The sequence below is a fragment of the Stegostoma tigrinum genome, chromosome 25, assembly GCF_030684315.1.
Source record: "Stegostoma tigrinum isolate sSteTig4 chromosome 25, sSteTig4.hap1, whole genome shotgun sequence".
In the NCBI taxonomy this organism is placed as follows: Eukaryota; Metazoa; Chordata; class Chondrichthyes; order Orectolobiformes; family Stegostomatidae; genus Stegostoma; species Stegostoma tigrinum.
The window spans coordinates 25,036,637-25,061,503 of NC_081378.1; the positions used below are offsets into that span (position 1 = coordinate 25,036,637).

The window sequence follows — 24,867 nt, forward strand, 5'->3', positions numbered from 1 at the left end:
CTTTGAAAGATAACTGTTGAAAATAGCAACATAAACTGAGACTGTTAAGGCAGTGTTTCTCATTAAGGCAGTTGAATAATTTGAATCTGTCAAGTCACATTAACATTACCCATTGCTTTCATTTGTGTCCTTTTTGATCTGGCTGAAAGAGGTAGCCAAGAAATCCTGTGTACACACAATAATCAAATATTCTACGATTACCATATCTTGAAGCTAAAAAAGTATTTAACAAGGAGGGTTTCTAAGCTTTGGAAAACTACACTGGTGATGCAGTATTCAGTAATCACAGGGCTACTTTTCCCTTTGATAATCAGTGAGGGCAGGCTTTATTTAACATTGTATTTGTCTCAGACAATGTGATTAGTCAAAAGAAATAAAATGTTTGTAGCAAAGCAGTGCACCTGAATATTAATAGACTGTGTCCATAAAAGGGAAATAACTGGGCAGCTGCAATTACCCAGAGGTTAAACTCTTCTTCATTGTTCCCAGCCATGGCAGTTTTAGGAGGTTCTGACTAAATACCAGTCATGTCCAAGAGAAACAAACAACTGGAAGGACAGGCATCCCTAAATGATCCAGTATAACTTTAATGGCCAGAATAAAAGTGGCACTGGCAGTAGTCAGCAAGCAGGTCTGCAATCTATCTTTTCAATCTGTAGAAATCTTAAAGGGAAAAAGGCGAAAGCATGTTCAAACAAGACAAATTTACTTGCACTCAAGCTGGTAAATTATTAAAGATTGAAGTTGTAATTTTGTTTCCATGCCATTAGATTTTATCACTGTGCCAGAAGAACAGATTTTTATGACATGACTTGTAATTATGCACTACTGGATAAAAATTCAAATCTTAGTTGGAGTTCTTCTGCACACTCCCAAGCTCCATTGTTGTATGGCACTGGAGAAAGAAATGCCAATACTTCTGTACTGACACCAGAAAAACTACTGGTCAGAATAAAGGTTTTATTTTGCAAACATAATTCAGTATAGAGAAAGAAAAGGTTACTTCACTACAATTTCTTGCTTATGGTATTTGCAACTCCATTACACAACATTGTCAAGATATCTCTTAAACAATTCAGTGGTGACTGAGGTTTGCATATTATTCCAACAATTTTTTCAAACCACTTAACAATTTTATTGATATCACCCCTTAACAAATACATAGAAGTCTTTGTTGTATTAATGTAGGAAACTAATAAAAATTTTAGTAATTTTATATCATTTTGTCATGTTAGCAACATGCCTGTGAATTATTCACAAATATGGGCTGCATTTTTCAGATGAGTGTCAAATTGCCAATCCACTCCTATTTTTTCTATTAAGAAAGAGCCCCGTATTTCTGACAGAAGATTCTGATTACATTGTTTGCAGGCATATGGATTGTACCATAAATCTAACAGGTCCTGTGTAGTCCAGAATTGTCTAGGTGAGGCAAATCACACACCCTATCTCACAACAGTAGTTGCCATATTCTGTGACTTACATGTCCAGAAGTATAAATAGCCACTTTGACAGTGTCTGTGAAAAGTTAGGAATGCAAGGCAAGTGTGAGATGAAAGTGTCATGTGGATAGAATAACAGGGTGTCATGCAGCTAAGGTGCAAAATAAGTAAAGAAGGATTTAAGGTAGGTCAGGTTGGGCAATGGGGAATATTGTTCAAAGCTAACTGTTAATAGGCTGTGAAAAACCTAAAGGTTCAAGGGGAAACAGAAAAACAGGTATTGTGAATTAATGCATTAATTCTATTCATACATAGTGAGCAAGGCTCTTGTGGTGCAGTGATGATGTCACTAGCTTTGAGGCCTAGGTTCAAGTCCAGCTGTTCCAGAGATGTGTAATTACATCTCTGAACAGCTTGTTTAGAAACTGTGAATGGTACCTAAAATCACCCATAGACATTCTCACTGACACTCTTGTCATGACCCACTTGGGAAAATGGCTGACTCTTGAGCACCACTACTGCACTACTCCCCACAGATGGCATTCATACATGTGTGGGGCTCTTGTGGCACAGTGGTACTATCCTTTCCTCTGAGCCAGGAGGCCTGAGGTCAAGTATGCTCCACAAATTTGTAATAACATATCCAAGCAGGTTGGTGAGAAATATCCATTCAAACATACCACAGTGTTTTTAACACAGCCAAATCCATCTCGCCAACCAACTTTCCATCCATTGACTCCATCTATATTTCCTGCTGCCTTGAGAAAGAAACCAACATAATCAAGGACGCCTCCCACCCCAGTTATACACTCTTCCATCCTTTTCTATTGGGCATAAGGTATAAAAGTTTGAATAAATGTTCAAACAGATTCAAGAATAACTTCTTTCCCGCTGTTATCAGACGTTTCAACAGACCTCTCAAGCATTAATTCTGATCTCTCTCTGCACTTTCTCTGCAGTTGTAACACTGTATTCCGCACACTGTTCTGCTATCCTGATACATTTTGTATGGTATGATCTATCTGTATAGCATGCAAAACAACACTTTTCTCTGTATCTCAGTACTTGTCTCAGTACAATAAATCAGTCAATCAATATATATTTGCAGCTGTTGTGGTGTATTTGTAGTGTTTGTATTGCTCAGCAAGAGGGCCAGGTTCAAGTCCCACCAACTCCAGACATGTGAATAATATCTGAGCAGGTTGATTAGAAAATGTTTAAAAATCACAGGAAGAACAATGTAGTGGCAATGTCATTGGTCTATTAATCCAGAACTCCAGGCTAACATTCTGGGAACAAAGGTTTGAATTCCACGCTGGCGAATGGTTAAATTTGAACTCAACAACAGTCTGGAATTAAAATCTAAACCTAATGGCAGCCACGTAACCTCTGTCGATCATTTATAATGAGCTGTTTAATTTGGCTCTTTTAATCTGAGACGTTCTAATGATTCTTATAACGAAGTGGGTTGCTAGGCCTTAACAACGGATAATTAAGAGTCAACTATTTTGCTGTGGGTCTAAAGTCACTTGCAGGCCAGACCAGTTACAAATAGCATATTTCTCTTAATTAGAGACACTAGTGAACCAGATGGGATTTTTCAACAATCAACAGTGGTCTCGTGGATTCTTAATTCCAGATCTTTATTAGGCTCAAATTCTACCATCTGCTGTGGTGGCATTCAAATCTGGGTCCCTAGAACATTTCTTCTGTGTCGGATTAATGGTATATCAATAATGTTACAAGGACATCATCTCCCCTGGGGTTCTCCTCCATGGACTGCAGCAGCTTAAGAAGATAGTTCATCATCACTTCTCAAAGGAAGAGCAATAAAGGCTGGCCCAGCCAGCAATGCCGAAATTCCATGACCTTTTTTTTTCAAAAATCTAGTTGAATTTTGTTTCATCTTTGCAAAAAGGTTTATCAAATGTACTGTCCTGAAGAGCTGAATAGATTTTTTTTTGTTTATGCTAGCTTAATTTGGTATAATTTGTTACTTGTTCTACCAAAAGTGTGTTCTAACATACATTAAGGAAAGTCAAGCCAGAGGTGTCTCAGTCTTATGGTGTATAATTGATTGAAATAAAACTAAGTATTTAACATTTAATGGTTGATAGTATTGGCTCTGACAGCAGGTGGGGATGTCATTTCAGAAAGCAGGAGGAGGGGACAGTCAGATACAGCGGAGGGGTGGGTGTTTGGTTCGGTGGCAGGGATTACCGGTGAAGTGAGGGGTTTTTTGTGCTGGAGAGAAGGGGAGGTGTTGCGTCTGGTGCCTGAGGAGGTGGGATTGTCATATCCTGTGAGACAGCAGGGTTTCTGGTCCTGGAAGAAGATGGCATTATTGGGTCCCAGAGGGGAGGTGGCCATATGTCCTGGGGGTGTCGCATTCCAGTGGCAGACCTTGCTATGTCCTGGGGTACAGGGTGTGTATTAGGTCTGGTACTAGGGGAGGATATTGGTCAGGGTCCAGGGGTGTTGTAAGGGTCAGGGAGAGGTGCAGATGGGGTGTGTGAGATAAGATAGTTGATGTGTGGAGGGGAGTTTTTAATTGTGTAACTTTTCCTGGTAACCAATAACTGAAGCAGAACCCTCCTAAAATATCTGATTTAAATGGATATTTTAGGAAGATTCAGGTGCAAGGGAATTTCCCATTCAAATCTTCAATGTCCTGTGTAATTGCCTTGGCTTCTTCTACATTTTGGATTTGGCAGAGTCCTGATGCACAACTCCCATCTATGCCATCTGGCTAAGAGAAAGTCCAATACTACAACTAATTTGTGCTATTTTAAGAAGAATAGTCTTCTCACCAATTCATTTTTGCCCTTTTTGGGACTTGCTTCCCAAATCCTCTGCTTTTCTAAACTCCACCTACATATTTCAAAATGCAATAATATTTTTTGATGTTCTTCTTCAACTCCTCATAAGGACACAGCTCCTACTCCTTCACTCTTCTGCAAAATACCTTGAAATATTTTTCTATTACAAATGAAAGCTACTGTCATCAATTTCTTTACAACACCACATTTTGGAAATACTTAACATACATGCCCAATGTAAATTTAACATTAACTGTGCAAATTATATATGATAGTAACAAAAAAAATTTGGCCCATAGGTTTGATAAACGTTTTGTTTAGTAATGCAGAATACTACAAAGGATAGTATTGTACCATTTCAATAAGCCATTTTGCTCCCATGTAAACAATTCCGTCTTGGGCCTGCAACAGCGTTCCACACAGGCCTGAGTTGGAACATTTCATTTTACAGCCTGTAGAAGTCAATATTGAGTATCACAGCTATGGAGCATGATCTCTAACCTCCATCTTTCTTACTGCCCTCACTCCAGTTGTGTCTTGTTGCTCCATTTTCATTTACACCCATTTTACTTCTCTGTGCCTTCTTTATTGCCGTTAACATTCCTGTTACCTTTTGCTCTGGGCAGCCACACATTCTGTTCCACTCACTCCTTCTCTCCCACTGTTTACAGTATTAAGACAACCATTTCTCAGCTCCTCTCATTTCTGAAGACGTTATATCATACTCTAAATGCTGCCTGTGTTTCTCTCTCCACAGATGCTGCAGAATTCTTGAGTTTCTCCACCACTTATTTTATTACAGCATTATATTGTTATGGTTGAAACATCACATGCAATGTTTAATGAGTATAAGTTCATAAAATGATTTAAGAATATCATTTCTCATTTGTGTAAATAGAAGTAGTTTCATTACAATCAAAATCCATTCAAAAATCATTTAACAATGTCAAAATTAAATAATTTTAAAGGCTTGAAATTTGAAACCAAAATGGAGATCCACAGAAATTAATCAACAATGGAAAAATTACTGAATAACCTATTAAGTATTTCAAGGACTTTTTCTCTTAATTGTAAGGAAAATAAAGTTTGTTCTTTAGTTTACACTTCATCTTTAAATTAGTGTATAACTGCTTTATGTCAAAGCAGTATTATATCTTACTCACTGGGTGACCAGGTTCATCTCCACCCAGGATTCTAAAGCCGAACCCAGACTCTTGTCTGCGTAAATAAACATCTATCTCTCGGTAGTCTGGACCTAAATCAAAAGATAGGACACAATCAGAATGAACAAAGGAGAAGTTTTGACTTGTTAGTCCTCTTGAGCTGATACAAAATGATAGAACAACGTGTGTTTTATTCAAGCAACTACTATACATAATGCATTACACCAACAAAGGTGTATACAGGAAAACTAAGTGTCAGTCCATAGGCGTAAGATTGTCGGGTTAGAAAAACTTTAAGGGCCAAACAAGGATTCTGTTTGTTACAGGTTTTAGTTTAAGGTAGATTGAAATACTTAAAAAAAAAAATCTGGGTTATTAAGAGATGGCAGCAGAGGGGTACTGTCACTAGGTTACTAAACCAGTGAGCCAAGCTAAACCTCCATTGACAAGACTTTGAATTCCATCATGGTAGATGGCAAACTCTGAATTTAGTTAATACATTTGGAAATAAAAGCTAAACGGTGACCATAAAATCATTGTTAATTAGAGTCAAAGTCTATTTGGTTCACTAACATCCTATGGGGAAAGAAATCTTCCATCTTTTCCTGGTTTGGCCTACATGTGACTCCAGACTCACAGGAATATGGCTGACTTTTAACTGTCCTTCTCTGAAATGGCCTTGTGAGTCACTCAATTCAAAGACAATTAAGGCCTTGGCATTAACTTCAACATCCCATGAAAGAAAATAAATGGAGCTTGGTCTTTGATGGTTCTGATCTTTCTGAATTCATAGCAGCTGGCATCACTTATGGCTGAACTTTAATGTTGTGGTAGTGGTCACAATGATAGGCTGGAATGCTGAGAGCAACACCACCTCAGTTCATGTGGAATCATGGCTGCAATTTTGGGAGGTGAGTAATGAATTAACTACCGTTGAGCTGCTCATCTTGTAATGGATGACCTCTGAACTCAAGATGCTGCCAGTCAGAGGGCTGGTAGTTCAGCAGCGTCATGAGACGTTGTGGCCACTGCTGGGAATGTGTTTCTTAAAGGTAGTTTGCAGGTAGTTATAGGGTGGCCTCTGCCTCTGGCATTCCCTCCAAGGACCATTAAGTTAAAACATGTTGGCCCCACTGAGCCCCAAGAGGCTGTCAAAGTTCATGAAGGTCTCATTACATGGTGGAGGACCCACTAAATGCTGCTAAAACATCAGCGGTAGCAGGAAGAGGCCTGCCCTTGGCATACAGGCAGCTAGGTTGCCTCCATCATTCATGCTCTTAGAAAAATGAGTGAGAGAGATTGTGGGAAGACAGCGGACACTTATCCTTCCATCTTCCCTTCTCATTTTCTCGGTCACGCCCTCCCCTAAGCCTCCCAGTTTGCCTGTGGCCCTCAGTGTTTAAGTATACATGGAACCTTATCATGCCTTCCACAATAATTATCAGTTCATCTTAATCACCTTCCAAATTATCTAAATTTAATTGGCAACCTCTCGGGGTAGACTCCATATCCTGATTCAAGAATTTAATATTCACTCGCTTCTATTTATTGATCACAAAAAGGCAGCTTACAAGTTTGAGCTCACGTCAGTTGTCATTTTAAATATGCGTACAGAAATGTATCATTCTAGCAGCATGAATAAAAAGGACTAGTTTATGACCTGAAGGTGTTACAAGGGATGGTAGTCCACATATGTCCATGCACCTCCTTACAGTTTGATTGAATGTAAAGATTGATTTTTATAAACTGCACTTAACAGGATTTTTCTAGTCAATTAGCCTCCTAAAAATAAACTATAGCATATTTTTCAGGGTCTCCCTATGGTGTTGCTTTTCTTTTTGGGAAGAATAGTCAGCAAGCAGGATATTATTTGGGCAGTGGTTAATTTGTATGATTAACCAATAATGATCGCTAGACACAAATGACTGAAAATAGGTTATTACACAAAGTAATAAAGTGTGAAGCTTGATGAACACAGCAGGCCAAGTAGCATCTCAGGAGCACAAAAGCTGACATTTCGGGCCTAGACCCTTCTAGGCCTGAAACGTCAGCTTTTGTGCTCCTGAGATGCTGCTTGGCCTGTTGTGTTCATCCAGCTTCACACTTTATTATCTTGGATTCTCCAGCATCTGCAGTTCCCATTATCTCTATTACACAAAGTATTCCTTCTGTGCCACTTTTAGACATGGATGTGAGCATTTGTTGCCCATTCCTAACTGCAGTTAACCACTGCAGTCACCTGGCCAGGTGACTGTTCGATTCTATTATAAAGGATGTACTTGCAGAGAAATACATAATATAATCCAAGATAACAAGGTGTAGAGCTGGATGAACACAGCAGGCCAAGCAGCATCAGAGGAGCAGGAAGGCTGATGTTTCCTGCTCCTCTGATGCTGCTTGGCCTGCTGTGGTCATCCAGCTCTACATCTTGTTATCTCAGATTCTCCAGCATCTGCAGTTCCTACTATCTCTGAAACCATAATGTAATCCAATTGAGTTCTGAGGAAGGATCGCTTGACGCAAAAGGTTAACTCTGATTTCTCTGACCGGCTGAGCTTTACCAGTAATCTCTATTTTTGTTTCTGATTTACACCATCCACCATTCTTTCAGTTTTTATTGAGTCAGCATGACTTCATGAAATGAAAGCATGCCGAATAAATTTATTTTAATTTTTGTGGCACTGGCAAGCAGGAGAGATACAGGGAACCAGGAGACACAATATATTTAGATTTCCAAAGGTGTTCAACAAAATACCAGATATAATACTTAAGATAAAAACTCATGGCATTGGGAATAGTATATTAGCATGATAGGAATTGGCCAATACAGGGGGCACAGTGATTAGCGCTCCTGCCTCACAGTGCCAGGGATCCGAGTTTGATTCCAGACTTGGGCAACTGCATGTGTGGAGTTGCATATTCTCCCCAAGTTGCAAAGGTTTCCTCTGGGTGCTTCCTCTCATAGTTTCCTCTCATAGTCCAAACATATGCAGGTTAAGTGAATTGGACCTGTACTATGCAGGGTGGGTAGGTAGTCATGGTAAAAACCTCACACAATATTATGGGTATGGGTGCGGGTAGGTGGGATACTGTTCTGAGATTCGGTGCAGACTTCATAGAATCCCAACAGTGTGGAAACAGGCCATTCAGCCTTACAAGTCCACACTGCCCCTCTGAAGAGCATCCCACCCAGACTCATTCCCATACTCTTGCATTTTCCATGTCTAATCAATCTAACTTAAACATCCCTGGATACTGTAGGCAATTCAGCATGGCCAATCCACCCATCCTTCACATGTTTGGACTGTGGGAGGAAACCGGAGTACTCAGAGGAAACTTGATTGGCTAAATGGTCTCTTTCTGCACTGTAGAGATTTTCTAACAATTGACAGTGGTCTGTTAGACTCACTTTTTATGCAAGATTTTCACTGAATTCAAATTTCACCAACACCGTTCACCATGGTGGGAGTCAAACCCATTAGACTGGAATTCTGGATGACTAGTCCAGTGATATTACCACTACACCACCACCTCCCCTTTGCTCATGGCATCAAACTTGGTAGGAATATGAGTTGTGAGGAGGATGGAAAGAGGCTTCGAGAGGATTAAGACAAACTATGTAGGTAGGAAAAGTTATTAAATTGTCCACTTTTGTTGGTAAAACAGAAATGCAGAGTATTTCTTATATGGTGAGAAATTGGGAAGCGCTGATGGCCAAGGGGCCTAGGTTTCTTTGTTCATGCGTCATTAAAAGTTAACATGCAGGTACAGCAATTAGGAAGGCAAATAGTATGCTAGCCTTTATTGCAAGAAGATTTGAGTGCAGAAACAATTCTGTCTTACTGCAAATTAAATGTAACCTTAGTGAACTGTATATTGTTTTGGTCCCTTTACTGAAGGAAGGATATGCTTGCCTAAAGAGCATTCAGTGAAGGTTTGCCAGCCTGATTTCTAATATAGCAGAACTGTCCTATGAACAGAGTTTGAGGAAACTGGATTTGTATTTTTTTGATCTTAGAAGAAACAGAGTCGATCTTAGTGAAATGTACAAAATTCTTATAGAACTCAACAGGGTCTGCAAGATGGATATTTTCCTTTGGCTTTGATATGGTGTCTAGAACCAGGAGACACGGTTTCAAAGTAAGGAATAGAGTACTTAACTGAATTTAGGAGGAATTTTCTTGCTAAAAAGGTTATAAATTTTTGGAATTCCTCACTCAAGAGAGCTAGGAAGGCTTGGTCAATGAATATGTTCCAGATGGTGATTAATAAGATTTCTAGAAATTAAGACATCAAGAGATAGCAGACAGTTCAGAAAAATGGCAGAGATAGAAAATCAACCATGATCTACCTGCATGACAGATTAGAATGAAGGGGCTGAATGGCCTGTTCAAGTTCTTATTTCCTCCACATGTTTAAAAAGTGATTATTCTTTCTTTCCTTTAGGTATTAACTCAGTAACTTCACAATCTCAAGGACTGACATGACAGTCCTTTAGTTGGTTTATAGGCAGGTTTAAATCTAAATTTTAGATGTATAATAAATAATGAGGCAACAGAAGTTGCTCATGTACTGGAAATAAACTGCTTATGCAAGTTTTTTAATGACCATGGATTATGATTGAAAACTTTCGTAAACATGACTAAGTATGCTTCCACAGTAGAATCATGGAAATTTACTGCATAGTTGGTTGCCATTTGGCTTATTTAGTCTATATTAGCTGTAATGTAAAAGAGCTATTCAATCTTGGGGTGGTACGGTGGCTCAGTGGTTAGCACTGCAGCCTCACAGTGCCAGGAACCCGGGTTTGATTCCAGCCTTGGGTAACTGTCTGTGCGGAGTTTGCACGTTCTCCCCATGTCTGTGGGGGTTTCCTCTGGGTGCTCTGGTTTCCTTCACACAGTCCCAAGATGTGCAGGCTAAGTGGATTGGCCATGCTAAATTGCACGTAGTGTGCAGGGGTGTGAATGTTATAGGAGGATGGGTCTGGGTGGGATGGTCCAAAGGGCGGTGTGGGCTTGTTGGGCCGAAAGGCCTGTTTCCACACTGTAGGGAATCTAATCTGATCTAATCTAATTGCACTTTGCTCTTGATCCACGGTATTGTACGTATTCAAGGACTTTTAAAATGGGATGATAATTTCTGCTTCAAACCGCCTGTTCAGGCAGTGAGCTCCAGATTCTCTCCAACATCTAGGAGGAAAAGAAATTTTTAATTTTCCTATAATCTTTCTACCAATTACTTTAAATCTTTGTCCCCTCATTATCAAACTCTGTTTATATTTTGAACATTTTTTTTCAAAGCTAATGTTTCCCAAAACTGCAGTTTTTCCGCAACACCTCTAGTGCAATTATATTCTCTTTGTGATATGATAATTAGAGCTGGATGAAGAATTACGAATGTGGTTTATACAGTTATGATTTAACTCATATTCCATGCCTCAGATTACAAACGGAAGTATGTCATACACCTTCTAAAACACTTACTTGCTAGCTTCAGGAATTTGTGGATATGCACTGCCAGGCCCTTCTATTCCTTAATAATTCTCTGTATTCCGTAATTTATTGTGTATTCTCTTACCGTGTTTGTCTTGTCCAGATGGAAATTCATTTTCCTACTTTCCTCCCCAACTGACCAGTCTATTGTTATCTCCTTGTAGTGTACATCTTTCTTCCTCGTTATTAAACATAATATCTGTATCATCTTCAAGTTACTTAATCCTGCCCCTCACATTTAAGTCTAAATCACTGCTATTTTCTACAAAAGGGAGCTAAAACTGGAGCTGTGCAGAAGCCCACGAGAAGCAGCCTAACAGTCACAAAAACTCACATGAACAATTCCCTTTGCTTCCTGTCATTGTCATAAATTTGGATCAAATTTACTACTTTTCCCTAGATCCTATGGGCTTTCATTTTTCTGTCCCAACTGCCACATGCATCAGAGCACATGCCATTTGTGCATTGTCAGTACATCTCACAAAGCTACCTCTCACATGTCAGCATGGTGAACTTTGAATTCACTGAGTACATTTAGAATTAAAAGCTAGTCAGTGGTTACCATGAAATCACGGGAGATGGAGACTGAGTCGGTAGCACTTATATCTGTCAGTCAGAAGGTTCTGAATTCAAGTCCTATTTCAGGAAATGAGCTCAAAGACCAATGCTGACATCTCCAGCACAGTGTTCCACTGTCAGGGATGCCACCTTTCAGATGATGTTGGGAGCTGAGACGTCACGTTGTGGCTGTACAGGACATTGGTGAGGCTACTTTTGGAATACTGCATTCAATTCTTATTTCCCTACTATAGGAATGATGTCGTGAAACTTGAAAAGGCTCAGAAAAGATTTACAAGGATGTTGCTAGATTTGGAGTGTTTGAGCTATAGGGAGAGTCTGAATGCGCTGGGGCTATTTTCCCTGGAACATAGGAGGCTAGGGGGTGACCTTATAGAAGTTTATAAAATCATGAGGGGCATAGAGGGGGTGAACAGCCAAGGTCTTTTCCCTGGGTAGGGGAGTCCAAAACTAGAGGGCATAGATTTAAGGAGAGAGGGGATAAGTTTCAAAAGGAACTTAAGGAGCAAACTTCTCAAGCTGAGGGTGGTGCACCTATGGAACAAGCTGCCAGAGGAAGTGGTGGAGACTGGTACAATTACAATATTTAAAGGGCATCTGGATGGATATATGAATAGGTAGGGTTTAGAGAAAAATGGGGCAATTCCCGCAAATGCGACTACCTTAATTTGGGATATCTGGTCAGCATGGATGACTTCGACCAAAGGGTCTGTTTCCATGCTGTATATGTCTATGACACTATGTTATACTGAAGACTATCTGTCCTCTGAGGTGAATGCAAAGATCACATGGAGTTCTTTTGTAAAGAAAACTAAGAAAATTATTCCTTGCCAATATTTAGCCCTCAATCAACATCATAAAAAGAAGTAGCTGTCAGTGTCACATTGTTGCTTGTAAGAGCTTTCTGTGCATATAGGATGTTAAATATCCTGTATTACAATAGTTACTGTACTTCAGATGTATTTCATTAACACTTATGGAGATCCTATGGGCTTGAGAAGTCCTACATAATTATAAACTTTTCTTTTCTTTATACAGACAGTTCCACACTAACCTAAGTTAGTAACAGTGATATTATCTAAGCTACTGCCATTGTACTGTGTAGGTACAAATGTGTAAGGCAAGACTTCATATCCAGAATGATAGAAAGAATTTTTGAAGCACATGGTAGCTGAGGTCCAATTCAGTGATTTGTGTTTGGTCATTGAAATAAACAAACTGGTTCAGAAAATGAGAGGAGAAACAATGATTAGGTGTCTGATGCTAAATATAAATGATTTACAGGCATCACAATCTTACAAAACGTGCACAGGTCTCTGAAATGTTGCAGAGTTGAATAATGTACTAATATTCAAAGTCAAGTTATTTATTTGAGTGAGTCTTGAAGTATATATCTGTCAATTTCCATTACTTTATGAATCCAACACTAAATTTACCAGCAGATTAATAATCCATGCATAATACCTGAGTTTATACACAAAAATGCAGCAACAGTGACATTTTGGATCCTCAGTTACCACTTACACAAACTTTACAGGTCCATGATAATCACATCAAAACAAATTCAGGCACTCAAACCGAAGTTATACATGGTTTCCAGCAAATTTTAAAAAATGTACTTGCTATACCAGACCTTTAACCTAGAGGAAGGCATTTAGTTGTCTGAACAAATTATCAGCTGAGAAAAGGCAAAACTCCCACATACTTCATGACAGTTTAAACTTGGTCTTTGCCAGACATCAGATTTGTGACGAATAAATTACATGTACAGCATGCTATTTTATTCTTGCCTCTTTAAGTCATTGAGGGAAATTGAAGTTTTTCATCAAACACATTTGAAATTTGTGTCAATGAGTAAATGATTAGTTAAAACCTCACTGTTTATAATTGGTGTTATTTACAATGCTTTAGACTTGTCAGTGTTAGAATAAAGAGCAAAAGGAGAAACTAAATAGTCATGCAGAAAATGTTGGCTGCAACCAGACAGATTAGACAATCACAATATCCAGATGAATGGAAACTACATTTAAGCTACAGGATGAAAAATGTCAAAGTACTTGCCAGAAGAATCAGCCCGATATGCAGTCCTTGGTGGCATTTGCTCTGTACAGGAAAATGTGGAATTAAACAAAACTATGTATTCATGTAGAGACTCTTCATGTTGCCAACAGTTACTCAAGTGCTCCTCTGCATTAATTTTAATGACTGACGTTCTGTACAGAAATTGTTCAGGAAGAGGTACTTAAATGTAACAATTGTACGCTTGTAGTAACGTTATTCCATTCTCTATTTATTTTATATAATTCAATCCATCTATACGGATGATTAATAAACAGATTCTGATAGTTCCATCATTTGAAATAAACTTGATGTTATATATTAAAATAAAATTCCTTACTTTTACAGTACTACTTTCAAAGGGCACAGAGAATTTGTTGGTTATAAATAAAACATTTGGATATTTAAATAAATCAAGGCATTTAAAAAAATGGAATTTTAAAACAAACAAAATTAACCAAATTGCTGTGCTGCATTAACATGTTATTGCAAATCAGAATACAAATCAACTGGGCTCTCAAATATGTTGTATGCCTACTTCATTCATGTAGATATGACAACAGAAAATGTTACTAGGAAGTTGTCAAATAGGTGGGAGTTGGTCATTAACAGTTATTTTTCCAGTGGGTGAACAAAACAGATTTACTTACGTCTACTCTCATAGATAGCTCTTGATTTTTCATAAACTTCATACGGATCAGGCTTCCTTTGATCAAATCCATCCGAAGAGTCAGGAAGAGAAGCCCCATGGATATGAGGTGGGAAGGGAAGACTATGAGGCAGATGCTGGGCTGAGAAGTTTGCTCGAGGACTGTCCTGATTTTCCCATTTATCTAACACCTGAAATGAATAGAAATAGTTTTAGAACTGCAGAATAAGTTTACAATACGAGATTTGGATTCTTGGTAGTATATGGTTCAATGACATCAGGCGTCTTCAATACTTTGTCATGTTATTTACATAGAATTTCACAATATAGGAACAGGTTGTTGCCAGTGTTTATTGTCCACATAAAACTCCTCCCACCATTCTTTATCTCACCTAATCATATATCCTTCTATTGCTTTATCCCTTATTGTATTCCCTTAAATGAATTTATGCTATTTACCTCAATTACTCAACATGGTATCAAGATTTGAAGTCCCACCATGTTGAGTAAAGAATTTTCTCCTGAGTCCTTTAATAGATTTCGCAATGGCCATCTTGTATATATGGCCTTTACTTTTGACACCCTGGAATCCAAGTGGAAACACCTCTATTTTATACAATACACCCCATCATAATTTTAAAGACAAAAACAAAGTTGCTGGAAAAGCTCAGCAGGTCTGGCACCATCTGTGGTGGAGAAAACACAGTCAACGTTTTGGGTCCGGTGACCCTTCCCCAGAACTGTGGAGTTTCCAGCAACTTTGTTTTTATTCTTGATTTACAGCATCCTCAGTTCTTTTGGTTTTTATAATTTTAAAGAGCTCTATTAGGTCATCTCTTATTTCTGTCTTTTCAAACGAGCAGAGTTCTACGTTTATTCAGACTTACGTGATGCTGTATCCTCTTCATTCTGATAGCATCCTTGTAAATCTTCTTGTAATACTTTGGTTTTTTTTTACATAATGGAGGTCAGAACAGAACATAGTACTCCAAGTATCTCTAACTCATAGTTTTACATAAGTTTAACAGATACTGTTTGTTTACGAATTCTATTTTTCAAAAATACTATTAGTGCTTTTCACTTTTACAGGTTTTATTACTGTGATACTACTGTACTATGATACTACCAGTATCTGTGATACTACTTGTAATAGGAACAAGAGTAGGCCATTCACCCTAACTGCACCTGCCTGACCATTGAAAATAATCAAGGCTAATCAAAAACTTGATTGATTTTTACATGTCACCCCCATAACCCTGTATACCATTGCTCATCAGAAATCTTTAACATAATCAAAGTCCGAGTCTCGATAGCAGTCTATAGTAGAGAATCACCTGGGTTCACATCCCTCTAAGTGAAATAATTTCTCTTCATCATGGACCTAAGATAGCATACTCTTTATTTTCAGATAGGGTGTCCTGGTTTTAGAGTCCTTCAAGAAGGAGAAATATTTTTCTTACATCAACTTTGTCCATCCTTTTAAGTAATTTGGAGGTTTCAATTAGATCCCTCATTCTGCAAAATGCTAGAGAATACGGGCCCAGTTTAGCCAAAAGGACAGTCTCAACATCCCAGGAAAAGTCTAGTAAACCTTCATTGTGCTTTTCTTCTGGACTATCATCTTTCCAGAGATAAGGCGACCAAAACTGCATATAGTACTTCAAATGAGGTTTGTATTTCTATGCTTTCCAAACTCTTACCACTTAATAAATTCTCTATACATGTTCTCTTATCAAAGTTGATACCTCACATTTTTCCACATTATATTCCATCTGTCATGTCTTTGGCTATCCATTAAGCCTCTCCAAATCTTCCTGAAGTCTTCCTCACAACAAACATTCCCACACAGCTTTATATCACCTGCAAATTTGGAAATATTACCTTTGGTTCTTACCTGCAAGACACCTCTGTGGGAATGTGTTCCACAGATTAACCACCCTCTGGTTGAGGAAATTCCTCCTCACCTCAGTTTTAAAGGGTTACCCCTTCAATCTGAAGCTGTGCCTTTGGGTCATAAACTCTCCTGCTAGAGCAAACATCTTTTCCACAGTCACTCGTTCCGGGCCTCTCAGTATTCTGTAAGTTTCAATCAGATACCCCCTCATCCTTCTAAATGCCATTGAATACAGCACCAGAGTCTTCAATTGCTCCTCATATAATAAAGGGGCGAGATGTGGCTCAGCGGTTAGCACTGCTGCCTCACAGCACCAGGAACCCAGGTTCGATTCCACCCTCAGGCAACGGTCCGTGTGTAGTTTGCACATTCTTCCCATGACTGTGTGGATTTTCTCTGGGTGCTCTGGTTTCCTCCCACAGTCTAAAGATGTGCAGATTAAATTGAAAGGTCATGCTAAATTGCCCATAGTGTACAGGTGTCAGCTAGGTGGGTTAGCCATGGGAAATGCAGAGTTACTGGAAGAGGGTGGATCTGCGTTGGACTCTCTTCAGAGGGTCGGTGTGCACTTGATGGGCTGAATGGCCTGTAGGATTCTATTCTATGATTTTTAACTCTTCATCACTGGATAATTCTTGTAAACTTCCTCTTGACCCCTTCCAATGCCAACATATCCTTCATTAGACACAGGCTCAAAACTGCTCACGATATTTCAAATGTGGTCTGACCACTGCATTATGCAGCCTCAGTACATCTCTGCTTTTGTATTCTAGACCTCTTGAAATGAATGTTAACATTACATTTGACTTGTGAACTGACAACTGAGCCTATCTGATAACCTTAAGAGAATTTTGAACTAGGACACCCAAGTACCTTTGTGGTTCAAATTTCCAAAGCCTCTGCTTGTTTAGAAAGTAGTCTAGGCATCTATTCTTTCTACCAAAGTTCACAGCTTCATAGTTTTCCACGTAGTATTACATCTGCTACTTCTTTGCCCACTTCCTAGACTGTCCAAATCCTCTTGCTTACTCTCTAATTCCTCAACACTACCTGCTCCTCTGCCTATCTTTGCGTCATCTGCAAACTCACCAGCATTGCCTTGTTCCTTCATCAAAATCATTAACGTATACATGAATACTTGTGAACACTGACCCCTGTAGAATTCCACTAGTCACTGGTTGCAATCCTGAAAAAGACCCCTTTCTGCTTTCTGGCAGTCAGCCAACCCTCTAGCCATGCAGTATATTGCCTCTAACACCACAAACTTGTCTGGTCTAGCAGGCTTCAGTGCAGCATTTATCAAAGGCCTTCTGGGAATCTAAATTTCAGTTGTCTAACTTGCTCATTACCGCCTCAAAGAATTCAAACTGATTTGTCAGGCATGATCTCCCCTTGATGAAGTCGTGTTGACTCAGCCCTGTTTTACAATCCCTAAGTACTCTGCAAACTCATCCTTAATAGTGCACTTTAAAATCTTACCAATGGCACTGGGATGGAAACCATCAGATCCTTATGATCTGTTAACCGTCAGCCCTGTTAATTTCTTCAGTAAGATCTTCTTATTAATACTCATTTTCCTCAACATATCATTCTATGTAGTGACTCAGGTTTCTACTTCTGGAAGATTTCTTTCACCCTCACAAGTAACCATTTAGCTTCCCTGCAATTTGTCTATTCACCATAATAAATTCTCCTGACTTAGGCTTTAATGGACTGACACTCGTTTTGCCAAACATTTCCTTTTTACATATCTATAGAAGCTTTTACAGTATGTTTTCATACTGTTTGGTTGACTGCATTCATATTCTGTTCTTGCATATTTTTAAATCAATTTCTAAGTCTTCCTTTGCTGTATTCTATAAACTTCCCAATCCTCAGAATTTCTGGCTAGTTTTGACTACGCTATAGGCCGTTTTTAAAAAAAATCTAATGTAATCTTAAATCAGAAGTCATACGACACCAGGTCATAGTCCAACAGGTTTATTTGAAATCATAAGCTTTCAAAGAGCATAAGAACTAGGAGCAGGAGTAGGCCGTCCAGCCCTTCGAGCCTGCTCCATCATTCAAAAAGATCATGGCTGATCTTTTTGTGGACTCAGATCCACTGACCCGCGCTCTCACCGTATCCCTTAATTCCTTTATGTTCAAAAAAATGTCTACCTTAGCTTTAAAAATGTTTACTGAAGTAGTGTCAACTACTTCACTGGGCAAGGAATTCCATAAATTAACAACCCTCTGAGTGAATAAGTTCCTTCTCAATTCAATCCTAAATCTGCTCCTTCTAATCTTGAGGCTGTGCCCTCTTGTCCTAGCTTCACCTGCCAGTGGAAACATCCTCTCTACTTCTATCTTATTTATTCCCTTCACAATTTTATATGTTTCTATAAGAAGCCCCCTCCATCTTCTGAATTCCAATGAATATAATCCCAATCTACTCAGTTTCTCCTCATAAGCCAACCCCCTCAACTCTGGAATCAACCTAGTGAACCTCCTCTGCATCCCCTCCGGTGCCAGTACATCCTTTCTGCTCCTTAATCAGGTGAAGTGGAAGGATGTGCACAGGCACAGAATTTGTAGGTGGAAAGACAATTATGAGATAATTCAGCTAATCAAGAGTGTCAAAAGATAGTACAAATGGTATGAGTAGAGTGTCTTTGCAGATGAAAGAAGTGTCAAATGGTGTGAATAAAGAGTTAACAGCTGAATAGCAAGTGAAGGGATGATCTATGATCCATTCTGCCTTAACTAATTGGGTTATAGCTCAAATTTTTTTTCAAATTTAACACAATTTAGAATGAACCATCTTACTTTCAGTTCTATCGTTTTGTGGTCACTAATCCCTATCCCTCTTACAAGATTGTTAACTAGCCCTTCTACATTATTTGATACCAGCTCTAAAATAACTGTCCTCCAGTTAGCTCTTCAACATTCTAATCTGAAAAATGATCCCTAATACACTCCAGCAACTTATCCTCCACAGCTATAGTGCTCAATTGGTTTACCCGGTCTCTATGCAGTTGGAAGTCACTCATGATAATTGTTGCCCATGCTGCAACCTTTTGTTAAACTCTTTACCCTACACAACCATTACTATTTGGTGGCCCAGACATGACCTTAAATGTATTATGAATCTACTCTGGTGAATTCCTTTATATCGCTTTTCCCATTTAGATTCTTATTTTACAAGGAATAGGTTGCCTTATTATTCTTTGTACAAAATGCAACACTACACATTAAATTGAGGTTCATTTGCCATTTACATGTCCATTCTATCAGTTTATTAACATTTCTATTTTGTTAGTGTCCCTTCACATTAAATATAATTTATATCCCAATTCCTCTCATCTGCAAATTTTGTTATTATAGTTCTAAAGTGCTTGAGAAAGCAATTTTATGGGTCTGTATCAATGTTAGTCAGTTAGAGCAGCCAGGCTTAAAATACTACTAGACCTCATTCTTCATCTTTTGCCCCTCCTTGTTGTAACCTGTCTAACTTTTGCAGGGCATTTCCATGTGACATTCAGATGCTGTGGGTGATCCAAAACTGCTGCATTGTTTTAGTTTAAAGCTTTAAGACAAACAGCACTGTGCCTTTGAAATAAGTAAACAATTGGAAGCATTAGAGATAACAAGGTGTAGAGCTGGATTAACACAGCAGGCCAAGCTGCATCAGAGGAGCAGAAAGGCTGACGTTTTGGGCCTAGACCCTTCTTCAGGCCCGAAAGGTCAGCTTTCCTGCTCCTCCTATGCTGCTTGGCCTGCTGTCTTCATCCAGCTCTACACCTTGCTATCTCAGGTTCCCCAGCATCTGCAGTTCCAGTTATCTCTGAAGCAACTGGAAGCATTCTTCTGATTGTTGATGTAATTGGGTATTCTGTGCTTACCAGATAACAGTCTTAGAAACAGAAGACAGGAATAGGTCAGTTGGCCCACTGACCCATTCCACCATTCAGCATGATCTCTACCTCAATTCACACCTGCTCTCTTCCTATACCCCTTGACAGCTCTAGCTTCTAGGAATGTATTTCTTTCTTGTGATTGCATATCATTCACTTCCACTTGACTGAGGTGATGACGGCACCTCACAGGTTCCAGTGTGCTGCTTGAGCTGACTCTTGGGGACAGTATGGGAATTTGTATTGTGACTAGCTTTCTAAAACACTGGCAAAGGTTCGGCAGATCGTCAAATTGAAATTTACCTTTCTGCCAATTCACCCTGAATTTGTCACTCACACCTATAGCTACTTCTTGCTTCAGTAGCATTTTTTAAACTACCGGAAGAATAGGGAGTGGTGTGATATTAATCTTTGCATACTCGACTACTCTCCACGTAGGTGTGTTACTTGACTTCAGGATTTCACTGCGCAAATATGTGCTTGAACTTGCATTATTTGTTGGTGAATTTCTGCAATAGACCCTTTTTTGGTTGATTTACTTGTCCCATTTCCAGCTGCTTTTGTTTTAAGCATCATCGCGTTCATCATTTGCTCACTTTGCCTTTCACCCCATCAGGCTTCCCTTTTTGTCTTTCTTCTCTTCTGCTCTTTTCCTCAGTACTTGCTTAAACCTTACTATATCTCTAGCTTTTACCAGTTTTGATCAAAAGTCATTAATATGAAATGTTAACTTTGTGCCTTTTTTTTACAGACGCTGCTTGGCTTGCTGAGTATTTTCTGCTATATTTCAGATTCTCTGCATTTGCAGTATTTTGCTTTTGAGAATCAAGAGAGCAGTCATTGCCTATCATTCTCAAATGTCAAAGAGTCATACAGCATAGAAACAGGCCGTCCAACCCAAATTATCCACGCTGACAAAATTTCCCAAACTGAAGCAGTCCCATTTGCCTGCATTTGGTCCATATCCCTCTAAGCCTTTCCTATCCACGTACCTGTCCAAATGACTTTCAAATTGCATTTAAATTGTACTTGCATCTATCACTTCCTCTGGTGGCTTGTTTCATATCTGCACCACCCTCAGTTTGAAAAAGTTACATCTCAGGTTCCTTTTAAATCTTTTCCCTCTCACCTTGAAACTATATCCTCTAGGTTTGGGCTTCCCTTGCCTGGGAATAGACATTGGTTATTCACCTGATCTATGCCTCTCATGATTTTATAAACCTCTGTAAGGTCACCATCAACCTCCTACACTCCAGGGAAGAAACTCCCAGCCTATCTAGCCTCTCCTTATAATTCAAACCTTCCAGTCTCAGTAATATCCTTGTAAACATTTTGTGCATCCTTTCCAATTTAATAACATCTTTCCTATAGCAGGGTGACCAGAATTGTACATAGTACTCCAAAACTGACTTTATCAATGTGTTGTATAGCTGAAACATGTCATTCCAATTCCTGTACTCAATGCTCTGACCAATGAAGGCGAGCATGCCAAACGCCTTCTTCACCAACCCATCTGCCTGTGATACCACTTTCAAGAAACTATGTACCTACCAAGGTTTCTGTTTGACAGTGCTCCCTAGGAATCTTCCACTAACTGTTTAAGTCCTGCCATGGTTTATCTTATCAAAATGCAACAGCTTGCATTTCACCAAATTAAACTCCATCTGCCATTCTTTGGTCTATGGCCCACTTGATCAAGATCTCATTGTATTCATGGGTAATACTTCTTCACTGTCCACGACACTACCAATTTTGATGACATCAGCAAACTTACTAACCATGCTTCCTGTATTCTCAAACAAATTGTTTATATAAATGATGAACAAAGGTGGTCACAACGCCAATTCAGAGGCACAATGCTGGTCACAGGCCTCTCGTCTGAAAAAAAAACCCTCTACCACTATTCTCTATCTTCTACTATCACTGTGGATTCTTTTAAGGCATCACCATTTACTTTCCCAAGTTCGCTACCTTCGATGTCTCTCTCCACGGTAAATACTTATGATTAATATTCATTTAGGATCTCACCCATTAGCCGTGGTTCCACACATAGAAGACCTTGTTGATTTTTAAGAGGCCCTATTCTCTCCCTTGTTACTCTCTTGCCTGCAATACACTTGTAGAATCTGTCTGGATTCTCCTTTATGCTATCTGCCAAAAATATCTCATGTCCCCTTTTTGCTCTCCTGACTTCTCTCTTAAGTGTAATCCTCATGGGATTCACTTGAGCCCATCTGCCTACACTGTATATGCCTCCTTCTTTTTCTTTACTAGAGCCTCAATATCTCTAGTGATTCAGTGTTTCCTGTTCCTGCCAGCCTTGCCCTTCACACTAACAGGAACATGCTGGCCTTGAACTCTTGTTATCTTGCTTTGAAGGTCTCCCACTTGCTAGAAGTCCCGTAAACTGTGAACAGCTTCCTCCAATCAACCTTTTAAAGTTCCTGTCTAATATCATCAAAATTGGCCTTCCCCAGTTTAGAAATTTAACTTGTGGAATAGAGCTATCCATTTCCATAACTATTTTAAAACTAATAGAATTATTGTTACTGGTGTAATGCTTTATAGGCTCAGTTCAGAGTGACATCAGCAGGGACCATGGAATATATTAGATTCATAGAGCTATACTGAATAGAAACTGACCCTTTGGTCCAAATTGTCCATGCCGGCCAGTTGTCCTAAATTAATCTAGTCCCATTTTCCAGCATTTGGTCCATATCCCTCTAAACACTTACTATTCATGCGCCCATCCAGATGCCTTTTAAATGTTGTAATTGTATTAGCCTCCACCACCTGAACTGGCAGCTATTCCAGAGACCGACCATCCTCTGTATTTAAATGTTGCCTGAGGTCCCTTTCAAATCTATCATCTCTCACCTTAAACCTATGCCCTATAGTTTTGGACTTTCCTACCAGGGGAAAAGACTTGACTATTCACCCTATTCCTATCCCTGATGATTTTTTAAGCCTCTATGAGGTCACCCCTCAGCCCCCAATGGCCCAGGGAAAATTGCCCCAGCCTATTTAGCCCCTTCGTTTGGTTCAAATCCTCCAAACCCGGCAACATCCTTGTAAATCTTTTGTAAATGCTTTCAAGTTTCACAACATCTTTCCTATAACAGGGAGACCAGAATTTAAGATAACAAAGTGTGGAGCTGGATGAACACAGCAGGCCAAGTAGCATCTTAGGAGCACAAAAGCTGACGTTTTGGGCCTAGATTTCTGAAGAAGGGTCCAGGCCCGAAACGTCTCCTTTTGTGCTCCTAAGATGCTGCTTGGTCAGCTGTGTTCATCCAGCTCCACACTTTGTTATCTCGGATTCTCCAGCATCTGCTGTTCCCATTATCTCAGACCAGAGTTTAATGCAGTATGCCACAAGTGGCCAAAACGGTGTCCTGTACAGCTGCAACATGATCTCCCAATTCAATGCATTGGCCAATAAAGGCAAGCGAACCAGATGCCTTCTTCACTATTCTACCTACTGCCACTCCACTTTCAAGGAACCATGAATCTGTACCTAAAGGTCTCTTTGTTTGGCAACACTCCGAGGACCTGGCCAATAAGTGTATAAGTCCTGCCCTGATTTGCCTTTCCATAATGCAATACCTCATATTGATCTAAATTAAACTTTGTCACTCCTCAGCCACTTGCCTCATCTGATCAAGGTCCGTTGTACTCTGAGATTATCTTGCACAACCTCATGTAACCTAAATTGTCACAAAAATAGCTTGTATGCAAAAGGGTGTTTTACTGTTATTTCTTATTATATTGTGTTTTCATAATATCAAACTGCTAGATACAGTCAGTTTAGGGACAAAATTTTATCACTTTTCCAGCAAGATACAATTGTTTATCCAATAATCACAGCAATATTTCTAGCCAAGCTGTTTTATTCCAACATAAAAACTTGCTTGAGTTCAAAGTTGCAACAGTAATGATGCTGAAACCACAGGCAGCACTTACTTGTTTTGAACTCTTCCAGGGTGAGAAAAAACCTGCAAAAGATCAAAAAAGATAAAAGAAAAATTCTGAGATTGAAGTGACTGAACACAATGGACTCCAATTAGTTTAGGGTATCAGGTGATAACATTTGTGGTGCTTGACAGAGTGGAGTGCTACAAATACAGTGATGAATAAGAATGCACATGATAAGCTCAGAATTTAATTAAATTGCGCACTACTTTGTTTTGCACTGCAAAGGTCCCAGAAGACGATGGCAGGATTGAATTATTCATATAGCGGCAGAACTTCTTAACATTTATGGGTTTCTCCATCAACACCCTTGAGGAAATCATGCAGAATTGTTATTCTGAGATTTAGCCCCATCAAGTAAACCAGGTCCACGATAATCGGTTGATTAACGAAAGAAGCAAACAGGTGATTTGCTAAACTAGAGTAATGAAGATGAAAGTAACTCAAATGTCACTTTTACTTCTGCTCAGTCACTTATGCACATGATGTGGCTGTTGCTTCAGAATATTCACCAACTTAAAATTAATTTCAAAGCACATGTCCCCATTCGATTCATAATCTTCAAAAATCCCTGATGAATTACAATTTAATGACATTTTCACATTATTAGTACATGATATGAAGAGTTGAGAAATATTTTAGTTAACTCCTCACAAAATAAGCGTATACATGAAAGTTAGAAGTAGGTGCAGGCCATTTGGCCTGCGAAGCCTGATTCTCAATTCAATAAAATGATGGCTAATCAGATTACTCCACATTCCTGCCTATCTGCCTACACCTGATTTTCTTTCACCCTCTCTATACCTACAATCTGTCCACCTCGGTCTTAAAAATCTTCAAAGACTCTGCTTCCAATGTTGTTTAGGAAGAGTTCCAAGAACTTCTGCATGAGAAATTTCT

General features: G+C 39.1%; 1 protein-coding gene across 16 annotated transcripts in view; it reads right to left on the reverse strand.

Annotated features, from left to right (window-relative positions):
* Window positions 1–24,867, reverse strand: part of LOC125463094 (membrane-associated guanylate kinase, WW and PDZ domain-containing protein 2) — a 545,354-nt gene that overhangs the window by 64,227 nt on the left and 456,260 nt on the right. For 13 of the 16 annotated variants that reach the window (XR_009447220.1, XM_059654599.1, XM_059654586.1 and 10 more), the window contains 4 exons: window positions 23,959–23,990; window positions 14,207–14,396; window positions 13,560–13,601; window positions 5,424–5,516 (listed from right to left, as the gene is read on the reverse strand). Coding sequence is in view for 15 of the 16 variants with exons in the window: in XM_059654599.1 (XP_059510582.1) it covers window positions 5,424–5,516; window positions 13,560–13,601; window positions 14,207–14,396; window positions 23,959–23,990 (357 nt within the window). In the remaining variant the exon portion in view is untranslated. The remainder of the gene's footprint in view (window positions 1–5,423; window positions 5,517–13,559; window positions 13,602–14,206; window positions 14,397–23,958; window positions 23,991–24,867) is intronic. The other 3 variants (XM_059654588.1, XM_048553805.2, XM_059654598.1) reach the window with 1 other exon arrangement.